The 18,193-nt window shown below is 50.2% G+C and overlaps 1 protein-coding gene across 1 annotated transcript; it reads left to right on the forward strand.

The window, feature by feature from the left end:
• Positions 1-6,017: 6,017 nt before the first annotated feature.
• Ackr3 (atypical chemokine receptor 3) lies at positions 6,018-17,424 on the forward strand. The gene is made up of 2 exons (XM_048441796.3): positions 6,018-6,149; positions 15,544-17,424. Exon 2 carries the CDS (start codon positions 15,585-15,587, stop codon positions 16,671-16,673), a length of 1,089 nt encoding a protein of 362 aa, XP_048297753.3. The 5' UTR covers positions 6,018-6,149; positions 15,544-15,584; the 3' UTR covers positions 16,674-17,424.
• The last annotated feature ends 769 nt before the right edge of the window (positions 17,425-18,193 follow it).

Here is an 18,193-nt window from a genome sequence, read left to right on the forward strand (position 1 = left end):
TACGTAGTGATACCTTTTTTCCATCTTCTACCTTCTGTTTCCTTTCCACGGCTGACTGGTGACTCTATCCTTCCTCTTTTCAGAGTCCTCCCTGTCCCCAGAAGTCCTGCCTAACCTCTTCTTGGCCAGCTATTGGCCATTCAGCTCTTTACTAAACCAATCAGAAGGTGCCTTGGCAAAGACACATCTTCACAGTGTAAACAAATATTCCACAACATGTGTGTGGGTATGAGTGCATGTAGTGTATTATATAAATACTACGTGTAATAAAATATATTGTTTAACGCTGCAGTGAACTGTGTTTTGTTCATCTCGCTGCAGATGACATGATTCTGTGCTTTTACGGCTGAGTAGTTCTTGTGCTACCTAGTTTTATGTCAACTGAACACATGCTAGGATCATTGCGGAAGAGAGAATCTCATTGGATAAATGCTCCCACCAGATTGGCCTGTAGGCCATGATGCATTTTCTTTCTTTTTAAGATTTATTTATTATGTAATCAGTGCTCTGCCTACATGTACACCTGCACAACAGAAGATGGCACCAGATTTCATTATAGATGCTTGTGAGCCGCCATGTGGTTGCAGGGAATTGAACTTGGGACCTCTGGAAGAGCAGCCAGTGCTCTTAACCTCTGAGCCATCTCTCCAGCCCCAATGGTGCATTTTCTTGACTGACGATTGATAGGGGAAGTCTCTGCCCACTGTGGTGGGGCTTCCTCTAGACCGGCAGGCACGGGGACTGTAAGAAAACAGGTTGTGCAAGCCGTGAGGCGCAAGCCCATAAGCAGCACTCCTCCACAACCTCTGCTTCAGCTCTTGCCCCAGGTTTTGGCCTCAGCTGAGTGCCTGCTCTGACCTCCCTCAGAGATGCAGAACTGTAAGCTGAAATAAACTCTTTTCTTGTCATGTTGCTTTGGGTCATGTGATTTATCACAGTGATAGAAGTCATATGTAAAGACAGCGTTCCATCGGGCGTTTGCCACTCCTCCATCAGCTGATGAACACTCGGGCCATGCCTGCATTTCACTTGGGGGACAGTGTTGCAATGAACATGGGGTACATACACACTTTATTTCTCTTGGATATATACCTGGTAGTGGCGCTTCTGGATCTTTTTTTTTTTTTTTTTTTAAAAAAAAAGGGTCCCTCCAGGCTACTCCCAACTGGCTGTACCAGTCTTTAGCCTCCCATCAACAAGCAAGCTTTCCTGTTTCTTTGTCTACCTGCCAGATCCTGTTATCCCCTTGTGGAGATTCTGGTCACCTCACTGGAGTGAGGTGGCATCTCAGTTTGCTCTGGGCTTGCATTCTTATGATAATTAGTAATGCTGGACATATTTTTCATATGCCTTATGGTCAGCTGCATGTCTCCTTTGGATTCGTGTGTGCTTCAGTCCGCTGCTCATTTTTACTGAGTTATTTGCCATGCTCCCAGGCTGTGTTTAGGGTTTTTTCTATACTCTGGGTATTAGTCCCCTGGCAGGTGTGTGTGTGCTGCAAGCATTTCCCTGCACTGCACGTTGTTCTGAGGTCGGGTCCTCACTCTGCTGACCTCTTCCTTCGCTGTGTGCATGCTTTGGAGTTGTGTGAAATCCTGCCCACCTAGTTTTGCTTATGTTTCCTGAAGACTGTGAAGTACTCTGAAGACTGTGGCCCCAAATCCCTTGTCTATTTTAACACACACAGAGAGCTGCTCTCTCTACAGTCCCTGCTTTGAGTTCCATAGTGTCAAGTCTGACAGCGATTTTTGTTACTGGTGAAAGATACAGGCTGATAACCATTTTGTTCATATTGCCCAAGATGAATACAGCCCTTCTTAACTTGACTGATGTCTTCGCTAGGATTTCTATTGCTGTGAAGAGACACCAGCAACCGATAAAGGAAAACATTTAATTCGGGGCTGGCCTACAGTTCAGAGGTTTAGACCCTTCTCATCATGGTGAGGGGCATGGCAGCACACAGGAAGACACGGCGCTGGAGGGGTACCTGAGAGTTCTAGATCCAGATCGACAGGCAGTAGGAAGAGAGAATGACACTGGGCCTGGTTTGAGCTTCTGAGCTCTCAAAGCCCATCCCCCAAAACATACACACTTTCTCTAACGAAAACCACACCTACTCCAACAAGTCCACACTTCCCAATAGTGCCACTCCCTAGGGGCCTGTGGGGGCCATTTTGAAATCAGCACACTAATACTGTGTGCTGCTGCTGACGGCTATCTCTTGTGTGCACTTGGCTGCTGTTCTGCCTGCTGCAACTCGGGACCTTGCCATGCTAGACAAGCGCTTTTCCACTGAGCTTCAGGCCCGGCTCTCTCTTGAACATACTTGTGAGGGCCCATTGGGCTCTCAACCACAAAGCCAGGACAATCTCATAGCTTCATGATAAGTCAGGGAGCTATGAAGTGTGAGCATCCAACATTCTTCCATTTAAAGACGGTTTCAGCAACACGTCGATCCTTTACCCTTCCATGAAGCTCAGTGATTAGCAGTTTTAAGAGAAATACCCAGGGTTTTTATCAGAGCCACAATGAACCTATAGATGGATCTGGGGACCATCGAGCCACGCCCTGGTCCTGGATGTGTTTTCTAATCTTCTTCAAAGGCTTGCTTTTCTGTGGTATGGGGCAAGAGTCAGACAAACGCAGTTTTGTATGGCCCTCTTGGCCATTCACAGCTACCTGCTCTCTGGGTCCCCATCTCCTCATTACTTAAGCGAGGAGGATTGCAAAGAAGAATGTGGGTGGGACCCTCAGAGGGATTAGAGGCAGTAAGACAAGCGCTCACACCTAGTGATGGCCAAGGGTCACTTCTAAACACCACCCAAGTATTTGTGTCACTAGCATTAGCTAATGAACCATATTCCTTAAAGACTTCCATGTCCCAAGAGTTTGGACTGCTACCGAGACGGGATGAGGAGGAGCGACCTGTCTGAGCCCCACCTGGGTATCCTTGACATGCACCTGCTCCTTGAATCCTGACTGGCATCCAGCAAGAACACAAGGTCCATTTACTACAGATGACAGACAACCCGGCCCTCAAAGAGACGCCCCTGCGGAGAGCTGCCAGGAGAGTCAGTTCCAAGATGGGGCTGTTTGGACCATCTGGAGGCTGCCGTACCGGCTTCACCTCTAAGGAAGGGGTCGGGTACTGCAGGAATTCAGAAGGATGTCCTGTCCAGCAGGAAGCACTCTCTTCCAAGCACCTGGCCACTCAGTGATGACGCCTCTTCCTGGGTTGCAATGCAAGGACATTGCAGCTTTGTCCCCAGGCCAGCTGCTTGAAGATCTCCAGACCTATTCACATAACTCAACATTTCCCTTCTACTCTGCGGGCTGAGAGCAGGGTCTAGCCTGTCACAGCCTTAGTCTGTGGCCTGCGAGGAGGGAGGGTCCAGTCTCTCACAGCCCTGGCCCTTCAAGGGGTGGCAGTTTGCACGGGGTGGGGGAGGAGGGGGGAGCAGGTGGGGAGGCTCCAGGCAGGAGGTGATGGTCTGCTAACATGACAATGGGACTCCAGAGGGCACAACTATTGTATGGGCTTCTGAGTAGAGCAGAGTGGGAGACACCTGATGCTTCTCACTCAGTTCCTGAGGACTGTAGCATCTAGGAGCAGAGCTCTGGGGAGTGGGGACAGTGTCCTGTCCCTGCTTTGTCCTATTGTGAGTCATCAAACAGGTTCCTGATCAAAGCAGGGAGGCATTAAATAGGACCTTATGTCATATCTCAACCAAATAGGCATACCTTACAAAGACAGCCTTTTCTAGAGCCGGGGAACAGCAATGGCTATACCTTTGGGCACTGAACTTATTTTCAATGCATTTTTTTCTTACTTTTGTTTCTCGCGTGCACGCGCGTACACACACACACACACACACACACACACACACACACACACTGAGATGTGAGCACACAGATGTTGGAAGACAACTTTTGCAAATTAGTTCTCTTTTTCTGCTATTTGGGTACTGGGAATCGGACTCAGATCATCAGGCCTGGCCCCTAGCGCCTCTACTCTCTGCACTCACTATCTTGTCCATCCTCACCCATGTTGCTGAGACAGGATGAGGTTGCATGAAGTAGGAGGCAGGATACTCTTTCAAGGGGTTATCTGGAGAGCTCAGGCTGGGTATATACTTAATGTTTTTTAGAAATTTACTTTGAGCCTTCCTTCTTGAAAAGTGCATGATCAACGTGGCTCTGCCATAGTCAGTGCACTTCCTGAAGGGAGAGTCCAATCCTCTGTGCTCCGCCATGGTCCATGCATCGCGGTGGAAGTCGATCGACCGGTCCTCTACTGTGGACATCCTGGGCTGGCCGCACGAGGGCAGGTCTCTGCTTTGCTCCAAGACAGCGTTGGACTCTGGACAAAGGCAGCTAGGAGCTTTCCCTGCTAGGAGTTGGCCCTGGGCCTCCGCAAGCAGCGGCGCGCAGGCGCTTTAGCATCCCACTCTGAAGCTAGGGCGGTCTGCTACCCAGCAAATCGAGCCAGGTCTTTAGTGAATGAAAGCTAGCAAGCCTGTGGCAGGATGGGCAGGATGGGCAGGCCGGCCTCCTATTCCTTTCTGACCCTGAGGCCTCAGACATTCCTGCCAGGAGCTGTTGGACACGCCTTGTGCTTGCGGACCCTCCTTCCCTGTTGACTCAAGCCTCCCACCCCCCTGGGACCACAGACGGACCTTTGTCACCACAGAACCGCCCTCTCTCTAGTCAGACCCAGATCCACCCTACAGACCACAGGACACACCTTCGGGCCATAGACCCCGCCCCCAGACCTTAGGACCACTCCCCTGCATCGAAGCCACAGTCACCCCAGGAAGCCGCACGACCCCCCACCCAGATCTCACACTACTCCTTGCAGACGCAGTGCCCTCCCACAGCCCGGAAAGCAGGTGTGCTCCTCAGGAGCCCACTGGGCAGGATCTGCCCCGCCTGGAGTAAAGTACAAGGCTGTTTAAACAAGCCATCCCTTTTGTTAAGGTTTTTTCTCCAGACCGAAGCCCTTTAGCCTGCGCGAGACTCTGACCCCCAAGTCCTCGGGTTTCTGCGTTCAGTGGCTCTCGGGAACCTCAGAAAGTAGACTCAGCAAGTTCTAGCGCCTGATACAGCTGACGCCTCCACTCTGGTCACTGCAACCGCTCTTTAGAAGTCCAGGAGAAGCGAAGAGCAGGGTGGCAGCCAGCACTTGGAAGGTGGGGGACTCTGGGGAAGGCGTCACAGGGACTCGACTTTAAAAGTAAAAGTCTGGGTCATTTCGTGCTTGATTTTACTAAATGGGGCGTTGCGTGGGACGCATTTTTACGCAGAATCTTAACAATGAGCACCTAGATTAGGATGTAGATTTTGATAAGGGTGATGGCGATGGCGATTGAGAGGTTTGCTAACCTCACGGTGGTGATAAACGGTTGCTACCTCACCTGGGACAAAACCTTATCAGTGACTGGCGTTGCTCCGCTCTGTAGAACGCGGTCTTGAGAAGGTCTCAAGGACTCTGTGTAAGCGTTCCAGCAGAATCCAGCCGAAAGGCACGTTCCCTCACTCCTGGGTGATGCAGTACAGGGCTGATTAATTGTTCCCTTTCCAAAGTGTGACTTCTGTTTCGGAGGCATCGACAAAGAAAAGGGCAAGCTTGACAAATCAACAGCGAAGTTCAGAAGTTCAGAGTAATCTGTCTTGGGAACAAAGTCTTCCCTGAAGCTACAGGCATTCAAAGGATCCCCCCCCCCTCCCCCGAGGCTCATGAGATTATTAAAGATATACCTGAGACCAGATCAATATTTGATTATTTTGCAAAGCACTAGGATCTCTTTTGGTTTTTCTTCTGTTGACATTTCCCCCCATGGGGTCTAGACTTTGCAAAGGAAGGGAGGTTGAAGGCTCCCAAGAGTGTGTTTGTGCAGAAAAAAACAAGCCAGAGAGGGTTGCAGGAGGGCGTGTGCCCGTGTACAAGCGTGCTTGCCTGCTCTGTGGTGGGAGGGAGGAAGGGAGAGCGATGAGGGTTGCAAAACTGCCACCTAGAGGCGCTTCCTGCAGTGTATATAAAAGGCAAGTCCGGAGCCTGAGAGATCTCAGTTGCTACAAACTGCTCAGCACTGAAGGAGCCTGCAGCTCTTACAGCCAGGAAGGGAAATCACAGTCCAGGCAGCCCTGAGGTAAGAAAGCGGTTTTTCTGCTTCAGCTTTGCTGAGCAACGACAGCAAGGGGCAGGACTCCTGTTCTTATGGGAACTGGGCTTTTTCGGAGAACTCTTGGCTCCCTGAGCTGGTGGCTTTTGAGCCGGCAGGTCTGGTTTTGAAAATTCAGGGTGATTGCCTGCTGCATTCCTGCAAACTACTCCTGATTTGGGGGATCCAAGTTCAGTCACTAGTAGAGGGAAATCTCCGTGTGTACTTGTCTGCTACTGGACTCTGATTTGCTACTCTGAGTACTTAAGTTCCAGGAGGCAGAGGAACTTTGGAGCGAATGGGGAATGCCCCATTCAGCTTCATTCAGCTTGCCCAAAGTTGGCTTAGGGGTGAGCTTGGTACCACTGTTTACCTGTTCTGCTTCGAATTATCAGATTGGAAGTACTTAGAACTGGCTATGAAAATGTAAACACACGTTTCAGAAGGGCTTATACTGTGTTCAGAGGTGTCGTCCAGTAAACCAGACAACCAGGCTAAGTGTGTCTGAATCTAGGATGGGTTTAAACTCGGTGCTTTAGGGGAAATTCTCAGCTCGAGAATTCTGGAAGTTGTAAAACGTGATTGTTAAACACAGCTCAACTTCTCTCTTCATTGCATCCTGCTAATCTCATTCTGAGAAAGTATTGTTCAACTTCATTGGGGGTGGGGGAACAGGCACAAAAAAGTGTAGTATTTTATAATTTAAATCTTCTCTCCAAGTAAACTGTGAGTATTGGGGAGTTTTGATAGGGTGCATAACGGTTCAGGGGTGCCTGGAGTGAGGACCGCAGAGTGAGGTCAGGGGCGGGTGGTCAGCCAAGACTCCTGGCTGCTAGCTGCTCCGAGAATGAGGCGCTGTGAAAGGCAGACTGGCTGTCTCTTCCTCCTTCTGTCTCTCTCTCTGTGTGTCTCTCTCTCCATTCATTTGCTCACGACAAGATCAATTAATTTCTCCAGAGTGGGAGCGAGCATCTTTTTAAGGTGTCTGGGGGCAGCGTCATCTCCAAGACCTCAGTCTGCACTGTGCCAGTGTGGAAACTTTCTGTTTTTCTTTGAAGAAGCAGATACGGGCTTTGTGTGCATTTAGTTCAGGAGAATGTGGAGCTCAAATGGGTAGGACCAGAAAGGAGAGCCGGGTGCGCGTGCGGGGAGAAGAGGGCGGGGTGTCTGGTTTTTGTGCGTGGCTTGCAGCAGATTTTAAAACGGAGAAAGCCCGGGTCTTTCTCCGGTCTGAATAAGAGCTTGCTCCAGATGGAGCGACAACTCGGTAGGAGCGGAGTGCAAGCTCCAGCTTGGAAACATTTTGCTCCAATTTCCCCCGTCTGAGCAGTAAACACCGTGGTTACCCTGTGATTGAGCTCAGCCACTGCCTCCAGGAGGCAGCAGGGGCAGGAGGGAGCTGTCTGCAAAGAGAGGTGTAAAAGCTGGGGAAGTTGACTGCCTGCCTGCTGCCTGTTGCGCCCCGCTCCATCTCCAGTTTGCTTTTAAAGGGGTATGCACGGTGCAGTCACATAGACATATAGTTTAAGGTTCCAGAAAGTTACACGGCAGCATGCTTGTGCTTAAGCGAGTCAAAACTTTTGGAGGTTAGCTTATCCAGAATTAATAGCGAGTCCTTAGGGAGCTAAGAAGGTATTATGATTTCTAATCAGGCCCAGAGCAGGCCAAGGATAGGCTTTCTAGATGGAAAAAGAAAAAAAAAAAAAAAGCACGAAACACCCTGGTTAATCAGAACAGTGGCTTTTTGTGTGAGGATTTGAGGCAAAGAGCTCTTATTTTCAAATCCACATAGGGAAGTTAGTTGGAGTTTCTCAGAGCTGAGGCTAAAGGGACACTACTTTATAAACTTTAAAAGTCACTGAGGGAGGACAAAAGGACCTCAGAGATTTCAAAACTTTTATTTTTCTCCCAGGTTTTGTAGCAAACAGAATGGAATTTGAGCCTGAAGGCATTTGTATTTTTAAACTAAGCAGTCCAGGGATTCTTAAGGACTGGCAGGGTATTAAAATGCTTCTTGTTGCTTGTTAGGTGGGTACATGCCTGTAATCCCAACACTCTAGAGGTCTAGAGGCTGAGGCAGTAGGATTGCAGTGAGTTTGAGGCCAGCTTGGGTTACATAGCATACATACCATGCCTCAAAATAAGTAAATAAACAAAATGTCTTGTAATTGAAATCTCTGTGTTTAGATAAAATTGATAATCATGTGTAGTGATGAGCGTTTTCAAAGTCCCTAGGCACTGGGTCACCTGTCTTCCATTACAATGAAAGCAAACAGCCTAAATAAACAGAGGGGACCAGGTGGCAGGCCACGGACATTTGCAGGGGATAGTTGATGCCTTTCTGGCTAAGAATTTACTCACTTAGACATGTTTAAGAAGGAGACAGCTAGCCTGCTCTCCCCCAGACTCCACTTTTATTTTTATTTTTCATAAGCACATCCCAGGAGTTGTGAAATATTACGGTCACAGTTTTGCAGAGAACAAGTAGGTGGGCTATGGACAGTGTTTTATGCTCTGGCCCACAGCTGAGAGAGACGGAGGCTGTCTCGGGTAGCCTTGAATTGCTACTGGTGGAGCCCCGGGCAGCATGGGAAGCTGAGTTTGAAGGCTGTGCCCACTGGATCTTCTAGTTTTCTTGTTGGCCCTGACACTCTGGAGGGTGATATAAGAAGAACCCAAGCTCCTGTAGCATGGTCTTGGGAACCCTGGACCTCCCATTGTCTTGCCCAGATCCTAAGCTGGTGGGAATGTAGTCTCTGGTGATATCCTGCCAGCTGGCAGCCTTTGTGTGGTACAGGGACGGCAAGATCTCTCCACTACATGCAGACTCTGCTCCCTTGGGCTCCTGAGCACAGTGGCTCTGATCCAGTTTCTGGATGGGCCGTTCCTTACATCTCGTGAATGCTCACAGCGAAGGAGGCCGTCTCATGTGTTGGTGGAAAGTTCAGCCAAGATCCCCTGGGATAGGTGGCCTGTATTGGAATCAGGGTGTGGATTTTTCTCTCTGTATTTATTATTTTTTGAGTTCTCAAATAATTCAAAGCAGTTCCTTACTTATATGAATTAAGGTCACTCAGGGCCACAGCCAATGTGTGGTCAAGACGGCATTGTTTCCCATTGGCTCAGTGCTGGGGGATAGGAGTCCCTTTCTGCACTCACGTCTAGTTATTTGGCCATGGAGAGCTGCCTGGGTGGATGTCACCTGGGTTGGGCATGGGTTTTAAGTAGACTTACTAGAGGATTTGGTTCATCCGCAACACCGCAGCCATCACCTCCTTGGTGGGTAGTTGCTTCACAGTTCTGCAGAGGTGGCCAGACTGGCCCGCATCAGCAGCACCCTCTGTGTAGACTCTCCAGCCAAGGGGAAACTCCGTCCCTGTAGCACAGGACCCAAGTGGGAGCCATTGAGCTGGAGTGTGGACAAGGTGCAGCCCGTATGGACTTCTGTTTTCATCCCTCTTCCTTGTCTCCTGTCCTGACCTGTTTCCAGAAGCGTAGATAGTGAAGACAGCTGGACAAATGTCACCTCCTCGTTTGAGCCCATACTTTCTCCGGGAAGTTCTTTCTCCAGGTCACGAGTTGTAGAAAATCTGTGAAGGAAGTGGAGGCAGTGGCCTGCCGGGCCCAGATGGCCTCTTGTTTCCTAGCAGGTTCTGGGTCGTTGGGGCTGGGACAACATTAGCTTATCTGACTTCTGTGGGGCAGCAAGCATTTGTCCGGAGGATCCTGGGCCAGGCCTTCTCAACTGTGTGGCACCTCTGTCTTTAAACCTTCTCTGTCCCAAAGCCATGGCCTTTCTCTAAACCTGTGCTGGCATAGACAGACTAAGGCCAGATCTCCTTGTCCATAGGTCAAGGTCATCTCTGATCTCTGTTCTCCTCCATGAAGACAGTGACTCACCTCTCAGTAAGGCCCCTGTGTTGTCCCTCATCTGCTTCCCTTCTCCTGAAGGTTCCCCACCTTCCTACTGAAGGATGAACCCATGCCTGGGAGGGTGGCAAGCCTTTGTGCCTCCCTGATGGCCTTGTTTAGATGGTGGGTCCTGGCGGGAGATGGGGGTGGGTGGGAGTGGTCCTGGTTTGACACCTTCACCTGCCCTAGAGCGGTGCCTCTGAGAAGAAGATCAGCTGAATGAACTGCAAAAGGACTGCAGCTCAGTGTTGTCCAGGCTGCTGACCTCCCTGGAACACGGCTGCTTGTCAGGTCACTGTGCTCCATTGGAGGGACAGAGGTGAATGTGACCTGATGGGGAGAAGATTGACAGTAACGTGAACAGCTTTGCAGTGCATAGCAGGACAGAACCAGGCTGAGAAGGGTCTTCTGCTCTCTGATGGGATGTGGCGAACATGTTGAGGCAATTTGGGGAGCCTTAGCCAGACACCTGAACACACTTGGCACTCTCTCGAAGGATCTTTCTGGGGATAAGGACATATGGATCGCAGCCCAAACCACCACCCCATGGAGACTCTAAATTTGGATGCTTCTAATTCTGGTGCTGTCCCGGCATGCTAGGGAGCTTAGGCGAGCCATTTGAAAACAGCTGGATACCGCAGGCTGCTCGCAGCCCCTGGGTGTGATCCAGGACATTTTATGGAGAGCAGTGAACCTTAGAAGCGAGAGGCATATCTCTGAGAATGACTTCCACTTCACTGAGAGGACTCCTGGGCCTCTGGGACTGGGAGGCATGGCTGAACCACTTGATCGGCTGTGAACCTATGGGAGAGCTGGACAGATGTGGGGATGTCTGTGTGGAGATAGTGGGCAACGTCCCTGGCAGACAAGCCTAAATGAACCAAGAGAGTCAGTCTTGGGAAGAGGGAGCGCAGACAGACACTCCTGTTTTAGTAAATCTCTGGTCCCAGAAAAGCGGCGCAGGGACCTTTGGTGGTCAGTGGCTCATTCCTCCCTCTGGTAAAATTTGCGTAATTTGGATGTAAACTTGCCAATCATTTGGGCGTTTTTTTCTGGAGTAAAAATGCCAAGGCTGCATCTGTATTTGCCTTCTCTTTCCTTTCCCCGCCCAGCATCTTCTCTTCATTGTAGATCTTTGTCCGTGTCTTTATAGGCATGCATTTGCATATAAACCGCTCGTGATTTTGCCTTTTCTCTGACAACAGTGGGATTGTGTGGCAAGCTGCTGGCGCCTCTGCTTCTTCTTGTCTTTCGCTCTTCGGCGTGCGTGCCATTTACTGCCCTTGTTCTTAAAAGTAGCCTGCCTCCCCTCCCTCCCTCCCCCCTCTTCCCCTCCCCCCTTACAGCTGTGTTGTAGTCCAAACAGTGGATGCATCACCCTGCTTTATTGCACTAGTCTGCTATTGTTGAACATTTATGCTGTCGGCAGTTGGGGCTGGTAAGCAAACTTGGCTTTAGTAGATACTTTAGTAGATATTTGAGGACACGTGGGTATCTCAAGAAGGTGTTTATGAACTTGTAAAATCATAGAATCAAGTCATCCTTCCAAGGCTCTGCTCCTCCCTACCCAGATGTGGTACCCTGGAATTGGGAAAGCATCAGAATTGGGTGTCATCCTGGCCTTCCCAGGGGTGGACTTTTGAGGGAACAAAAAGTGAGACCGTGCGCAGGGGTACCCGACAAATCGCTCTTAGTTTCTGACCTAAAGACAGCAGGGAAGGAACCAGGATTGATTTCAGCGGCAGCTGACTGGGCAGGATGGGGAAACCGAGCAGTCACAATGGCCAGGAGACATTAATTCTGGACACAAATCCTTGCCCGTCCAGATCCGTGTGGAATGTAGCATTCTGCATGAACTGCCCAGGAATCCCCTGTGTCCGCTCCAGGGAGTCCAGGTCCCTGTGCAGGGCTCTCTAGGAGGTGGGGGAGAGTCTCGTTATCCTCCCACTAGCCTTCACTTTCAGATTGCTTGGAGAGCTTGTCCGGGACTATTGGAGTCCAAGGCCTGTGGGCGGATGCCATTCAGTTTATCGTATCCTGATGCTGCTTCTGTCAAAAACGCTGAAGGTCATTTGCTGAGGATGAAGCCAGAAATGGAGGAGGGCTCTTTGCTTTAGTGATGGGCAGGCATTGCTGGTGTTAGGAGGGCACACACCTGATGTCCTGCAGAGGGCCTGTGGCTGCAGACCACACCTATGTGACATGCAGTTTTTGTTGTCCCCAAGCAGTTTCTTTCTAGAATCAGTCTTATTTGTTGCTAGAACCTAATACATGCGAGATGTCCAGATGACGAAGGCCAGGCTGTGGGTGACCCTTTGGCATCTTTATTTTTGTTTTAGTCACCTGCTGGAAGCAGAGCGGGTCTGGTTGCTGGTTGCTGTCTGGTTTCCAGGAGCCTTCTCTGTCAGGGAGGAGACATCCAGTCAGGGGCCAGGGGAAGGTATGGGTGGTCAGGGTGAGACTCTCTAGCTTCGACTGGCTGGGGTGTGTGCTGCCCACTATAGGTGACTGTTAGTCACAGTGCCTGGAGGGGTCACCTGCTTCAGCTCTGTCCTTCAGAATGGTACCCTAACAGCTTTGCCCCTACTTGAGACTCTTCCACTGTGCCGAGGAGCCTCAGAAGTAGGACAGTCCCACAGTGGTTGGGACTCTGTGCCTTCCCCAGAAATACTGCTGTGTCTCTGGAACCCAATGGTCATGAAACCAAGGATCTTTTCCCAAAGGTAAAAGCCAGAAGCTAAAGGGCTGGGTGAAGGCCCTCCAGTCCATGCTACCGTCCACTGCTGTTCTAAAAAGCCCAGCAAAGCCAAGATTAGCAAAGGCACCTGAGAGCCAGAGAGCTAATTCTGCAGGGACAGTGGAGGAATACAGAAGACAGACACCATCTCCTGTCCCCTGTGTTGCATGGGGCCTTTGTGGACCATTGCCAGCACTACGCACGCCTGGGCACTCGAGGCAAGGGAGGTGGGAAGCAGGGGCTGCCTCCTGATGTGGAGAGAGGGGTAGGACAGGTTCAGATCCAAGGTCAAGTCATCTAGGCTTGAAGCCAGTTCTTTGGGATTTTCAGCCTCCGTGGCTGTGATTACTGAAACCACAGGCTGGATCAGTAGGTCAAGGACGGGCCCACACCACTGTCAGCCAAGCATTCCAAGGTACCCATGGCCTTCCTTCCTTTTGCTTGTGGGCCTGGGAATATTTTTTTCCAATCCCCAATGCTCTCTAAAGACTCTGGGTCAGAGGAGACTGAGCGGGCGCTTGTCTAGACTGTGTCTCTTGTAGTCCAGACTGGCCTCCAACTTCTTATATAGTGGAGGCTAACCTTGAACTCTGGAGCTTCTTGCTTCCATCTCCTAAGTGCTGGGGTGATAGCTGTGTGCCCCCATGTGTCTTATTTTAATGAAACCGAGTGAATAGAAAATAGATCTTTGCTCTGGAGTCATGAAGGATGCAATCCTTGGTCGTTCCTTCCAAGTAAGAAATTCAGAGTGCAGAGCCAGTAGTGTGTGTGTGTGTGTGTGTGTGTGTGTGTGTGTATAACAGTTCTAAATCACCTGGGGCTGACCCTCTATCATAGGCTAGTCTGACAGGTCACAGAGAACCCGTCCTTTGGAACATGCTCTCCGCAGCCCAGACAGCTGCTGCTCTTCTGAAGCTCTCAGAGCTGTGTCGTAGGACAGAACCAGCATCTTCTAAACTGCATGGGCTCTGCGTCCGCCTGCCAGGATATCTCTAAGGACCATCGTCCTCTCCATCCATGAGAGATGCTCTGAATAGGAAGGGCGAAGTTCCCCATTTGGAAGGCAAGGTTTTCCATCAGCAGCTGAGGACATGGAGTCTAGTTAGGTGGCCAGGAAGGAAGCCCCCTCCGAGCCTTCAGGCCGTCTCCCTTAACTGGGGTTCAGGGGGCGAATAATCTGTTGTGGTTGGGGGTGTGGTGTGGTTCTCGGTGGTATCAGAAGTCATTTCTTTTCAAGATTCCTTTCCCGGTGTCTTGAAGGAGGAAGCCCTTTGACTTGCTCTTGCCTGCAAACTCTTGACTTTGCCTCTGCTGGGGACTTAGTATTCCTAAGAGCGCATCGCCAGCATTCAAGTTAGTGAGGGTCAGGCTGTAGTGCGGGATAACTTCCTTCTGGAGAGTCCTGTGTCCTGGCCGGCACTGGGGTGAGGTTTTGTGGAGCGCAGGTGGGTTCTCGGATTCTGTGTTGTGCCCTTCTGCCCTGGGACAGCAGACACAGGTGGGTAAATCTTACTTTAGATATGATTGAGAAGCCATAATTCTAACCCAGGTATGTCCAATCTTAGATCTGGTGGTTTTTCATACCTTGGGGTCAGCCACCTGGGAACCGGCCCACAAATTGCTATCCCATGGGAATTCTCATGCGTCTCTTGGGGGCCATCGCAAGTGACCCTGAAAGACAAGCTTGCCTGTGTCAGTTATCACCGGTGACTGGATGCCTCTTCTTTCTGGTCCTGCGGTGTAGCTTGGCTGTGATGACATGGTCGATTGTCCCCGAACCGTGAACAGATGGGCAATAGGAAAGAGCTCCCGGCAGTTCCTAGAGTGTCTGCGGAGAAACCACCACAGGCACAGTGCTACCCCGGGGTCACATTCTCACTAGGTGTGACATGATGACAGCTAAGAGTTTTGGCCTCCAGTCAGACAGGTCAGCGAGCTCACCAGCCCTCCAGATACACAGCAGGTGGCTAGTGGCTTATGTGCCTTGGGTCTTGGCACATAGTGCTCTTGAGTCCATAGAGCAAGGAAGAAATGGAAAAGCAGGCAAATGCTGAGCGCTTGAGGCAGCTGGCTGGTTGCCCTTGGCTGAAACCTCCCAGCAAACCCAGACTCTGCAAGTTTGGGGTACCATCAGATGGCAGGGCATTCTATACATGCTGTGCTTCCTGTGTCCTTCATGACTGTCAGTTGAAGGCAGGGGAGGACCCAGGGAGGATCCAGGTTAGCAGATGGATATTGCAAAAAGGCTAAAAGGAGAGTCGCATTTTAAATGCAATTTGGAAGAGAATTTAAAGTGCTTTCATTAAAGACACCAGAGCAATCCACTTGTAATTTTCATGCCAGGAGCAAATCAACCCTGCCACTCTTGGGGATGTCAGTAAAATGGCCCTTGTGGACTCCCGCTGAGCACAGGCGGGCCATCAGCATTGCTGTGGCCAGGGCTCCAGTGTCTGACATTTCTTTGGCCCCTGCATCATGTTGATTTCACACCCAGGACACAGCCAAGCTGATGCCTCCATCACACAGCCATGGACATATGCAGAAAACAAGCACAGCCTCTTTGCGGCCTCATGTAGCTGTAGCTGGCGTGTGTTTGACTTTGCTTCTTCCAGTCCGCAAAGGCTATTTTCTTTAAAAGCCAAACAGACGAGCATGCTCAGGACTCCAGAAGAATGTTTTGACTGAGCCCTGAGGTTTTCCTAGTGAAATGATCTTGTCTCTTTGTCTGTCCAGTTTCCTTTGCTGTAGGTCCTCTGGCGGCTCTCTTCCAGACCATGGATGTGCATCTGTTTGACTACACGGAGCCTGGGAACTACTCCGACATCAACTGGCCCTGCAACAGCAGTGACTGCATTGTGGTAGACACGGTGCAGTGCCCCACCATGCCCAACAAGAGCGTGCTGCTGTACACCCTCTCCTTCATCTACATTTTCATCTTCGTGATTGGCATGATTGCCAACTCCGTGGTGGTCTGGGTGAACATCCAGGCCAAGACCACAGGCTATGACACACACTGCTACATCTTGAACCTGGCCATTGCAGACCTGTGGGTCGTCATCACCATCCCCGTCTGGGTGGTTAGTCTCGTGCAACATAACCAGTGGCCCATGGGTGAGCTTACATGCAAGGTCACACACCTCATCTTCTCCATCAACCTTTTCGGGAGCATCTTCTTCCTCACCTGTATGAGTGTGGACCGCTATCTCTCCATCACCTACTTCACCAGCACCTCTACCTATAAGAAGAAGATGGCACGCCGTGTTGTCTGCATCTTGGTGTGGCTGTTGGCCTTCTTTGTGTCCCTGCCTGATACCTACTACCTGAAGACGGTCACATCTGCTTCGAACAATGAGACCTACTGCCGCTCCTTCTACCCTGAACACAGCATCAAGGAGTGGCTGATAGGCATGGAGCTGGTCTCTGTCATCCTGGGCTTTGCCGTTCCCTTCACCATCATTGCGATCTTCTACTTCCTACTCGCCAGAGCCATGGCAGCATCGGGCGAGCAAGAGAAGCACAGCAGTCGGAAGATCATCTTCTCCTACGTGGTGGTCTTCTTGGTGTGCTGGCTGCCATACCACGCCGTGGTTCTCCTGGACATATTCTCCATCCTACACTACATCCCGTTCACCTGCCAGCTGGAGAACGCACTCTTCACGGCGCTGCACATCACACAGTGCCTGTCCCTGGTGCACTGCTGCGTCAACCCGGTCCTCTACAGCTTCATCAACCGTAACTACAGGTATGAGTTGATGAAGGCCTTCATCTTCAAGTACTCAGCCAAGACGGGCCTCACCAAGCTCATTGACGCCTCCCGCGTGTCAGAGACGGAGTACTCGGCCCTGGAGCAGAACACCAAGTGATCGCTCTGCAGAGGTCTGGGGATGTCTGCGTGTTGCAAGGGGGAAGCTGGGCCCTGTGGTTTCTAGAAGAAAGTGATGTAGCTTTGGGTCCGGTTGCTTGAGTTTTCTGAAGAGAAGAAGGTGCATGGCGACGCTTTCTGTCTCTCCTTGTCCAGGCAAGATGGCTGTCACCGAGACGCTCACCCTGACAGCTTGCAGCAGGCAGGGCTGTGCTGTGCAGCCAGGGCTGTGTATTAAAGCCAGCAGCAGGATAGGCCCATGGACATCTGTACAATAGAACCTTCTGTGTCTCCTCAAGTTTTTACTTGGCGGCTTTTGTATTTAAGTTTTAAGACTTTATTTTCTCACTATGGATGTACCATTATAAATGTATTTGAAAGGTAAATATATTTTAAATATTGTATGGGAGGTGTTGTATCCAGACCACGTAGGCCTCAGATTAGCTGAACTTGAGTTTTGACTAAGGACGACATTAATTGTTAGCTGATTTGAAATTATATATATATGAATATATATATATGTATAAATTTATGCCAGTCTTGGCTGAAATGTTTTATTTACAATAGTTTTATATCTGTGTGGTGTTGTGTGCCAACACAGGATATGGAACAAAAACTGCCCAGCAGTGCAGTTTGTGACATGGACCGTATTTAGAGTTATGTTTCTGGCTGCAAACCCGTGAACAAAGGGAACAGAGTGTTCTCTTTATTTGTAAGTTATTTTTTTAATAAAGATTTTTGTTTTCCTACAACTGCATCTGGGTCTCCGTTTTGAAAGTGTGCTTGGGCTTTGGGTGGCAAGCCTGCTGCTGATGACTGGGTGTGTGTGGCCACACATGCAAGAACAATATTCAGTGAGAGAGAACCGCCTTACAGCCCAACTGTGGGGCTCGGGGGCTGGATTGGTGTAAGGGCAGCGTCTGGGTAGGGTGAGCACTATTGCTTCATTCCTGAAGGACCATTTTCAGGCAATGATGAGTTTGGGGAGGATGAGGAAGGCAAGGGAGGGTGCGGCTGCATGGCTGTTAGGTAGAACTTGCTGTAAAAGATAGGCAGCCCACTGTCCACTCCCCAGGAACTCTGGTCCTCATCTTAAGGTCTTCCATTGTCCACAGTCACATGTCCATTAAGACCAGAGGGCATAGGGTGGGGTGCTGCTTTCCCGTTCTTCCTACAGGATACACCAGTGAGTTACGCATACTCTATGAATTGCCAATCACAAGCATCTTTAAGTCCAGCAATCTGGAGGCAGAGGCAGGTGGATCTCTGTGAGGTCAAGGCCAGGGCCAACCTGATCTACATAGTGAACTCCAGGTCTGTGTAGTAAGTCTCTGTCTCAAAAAGAGGCTTTGGAACCCCCACTCCCACCCCAGGAAATATAGGTCATGAGTTCCTAGCCTGTGCATTAATTTAAACTACAATGCGTTTGCAAGCCTTCTTTTGAAATGGAGGCTCCTGCCCTCACCGATTCTCCATGAAGTTAAGGGAACACCAGAGGTGTCAAGAGGCCAGTGTTCTAGG

This window comes from Myodes glareolus, chromosome 1, assembly GCF_982192425.1.
Source record: "Myodes glareolus chromosome 1, mMyoGla1.1, whole genome shotgun sequence".
Classification (NCBI taxonomy): domain Eukaryota; kingdom Metazoa; phylum Chordata; class Mammalia; order Rodentia; family Cricetidae; genus Myodes; species Myodes glareolus.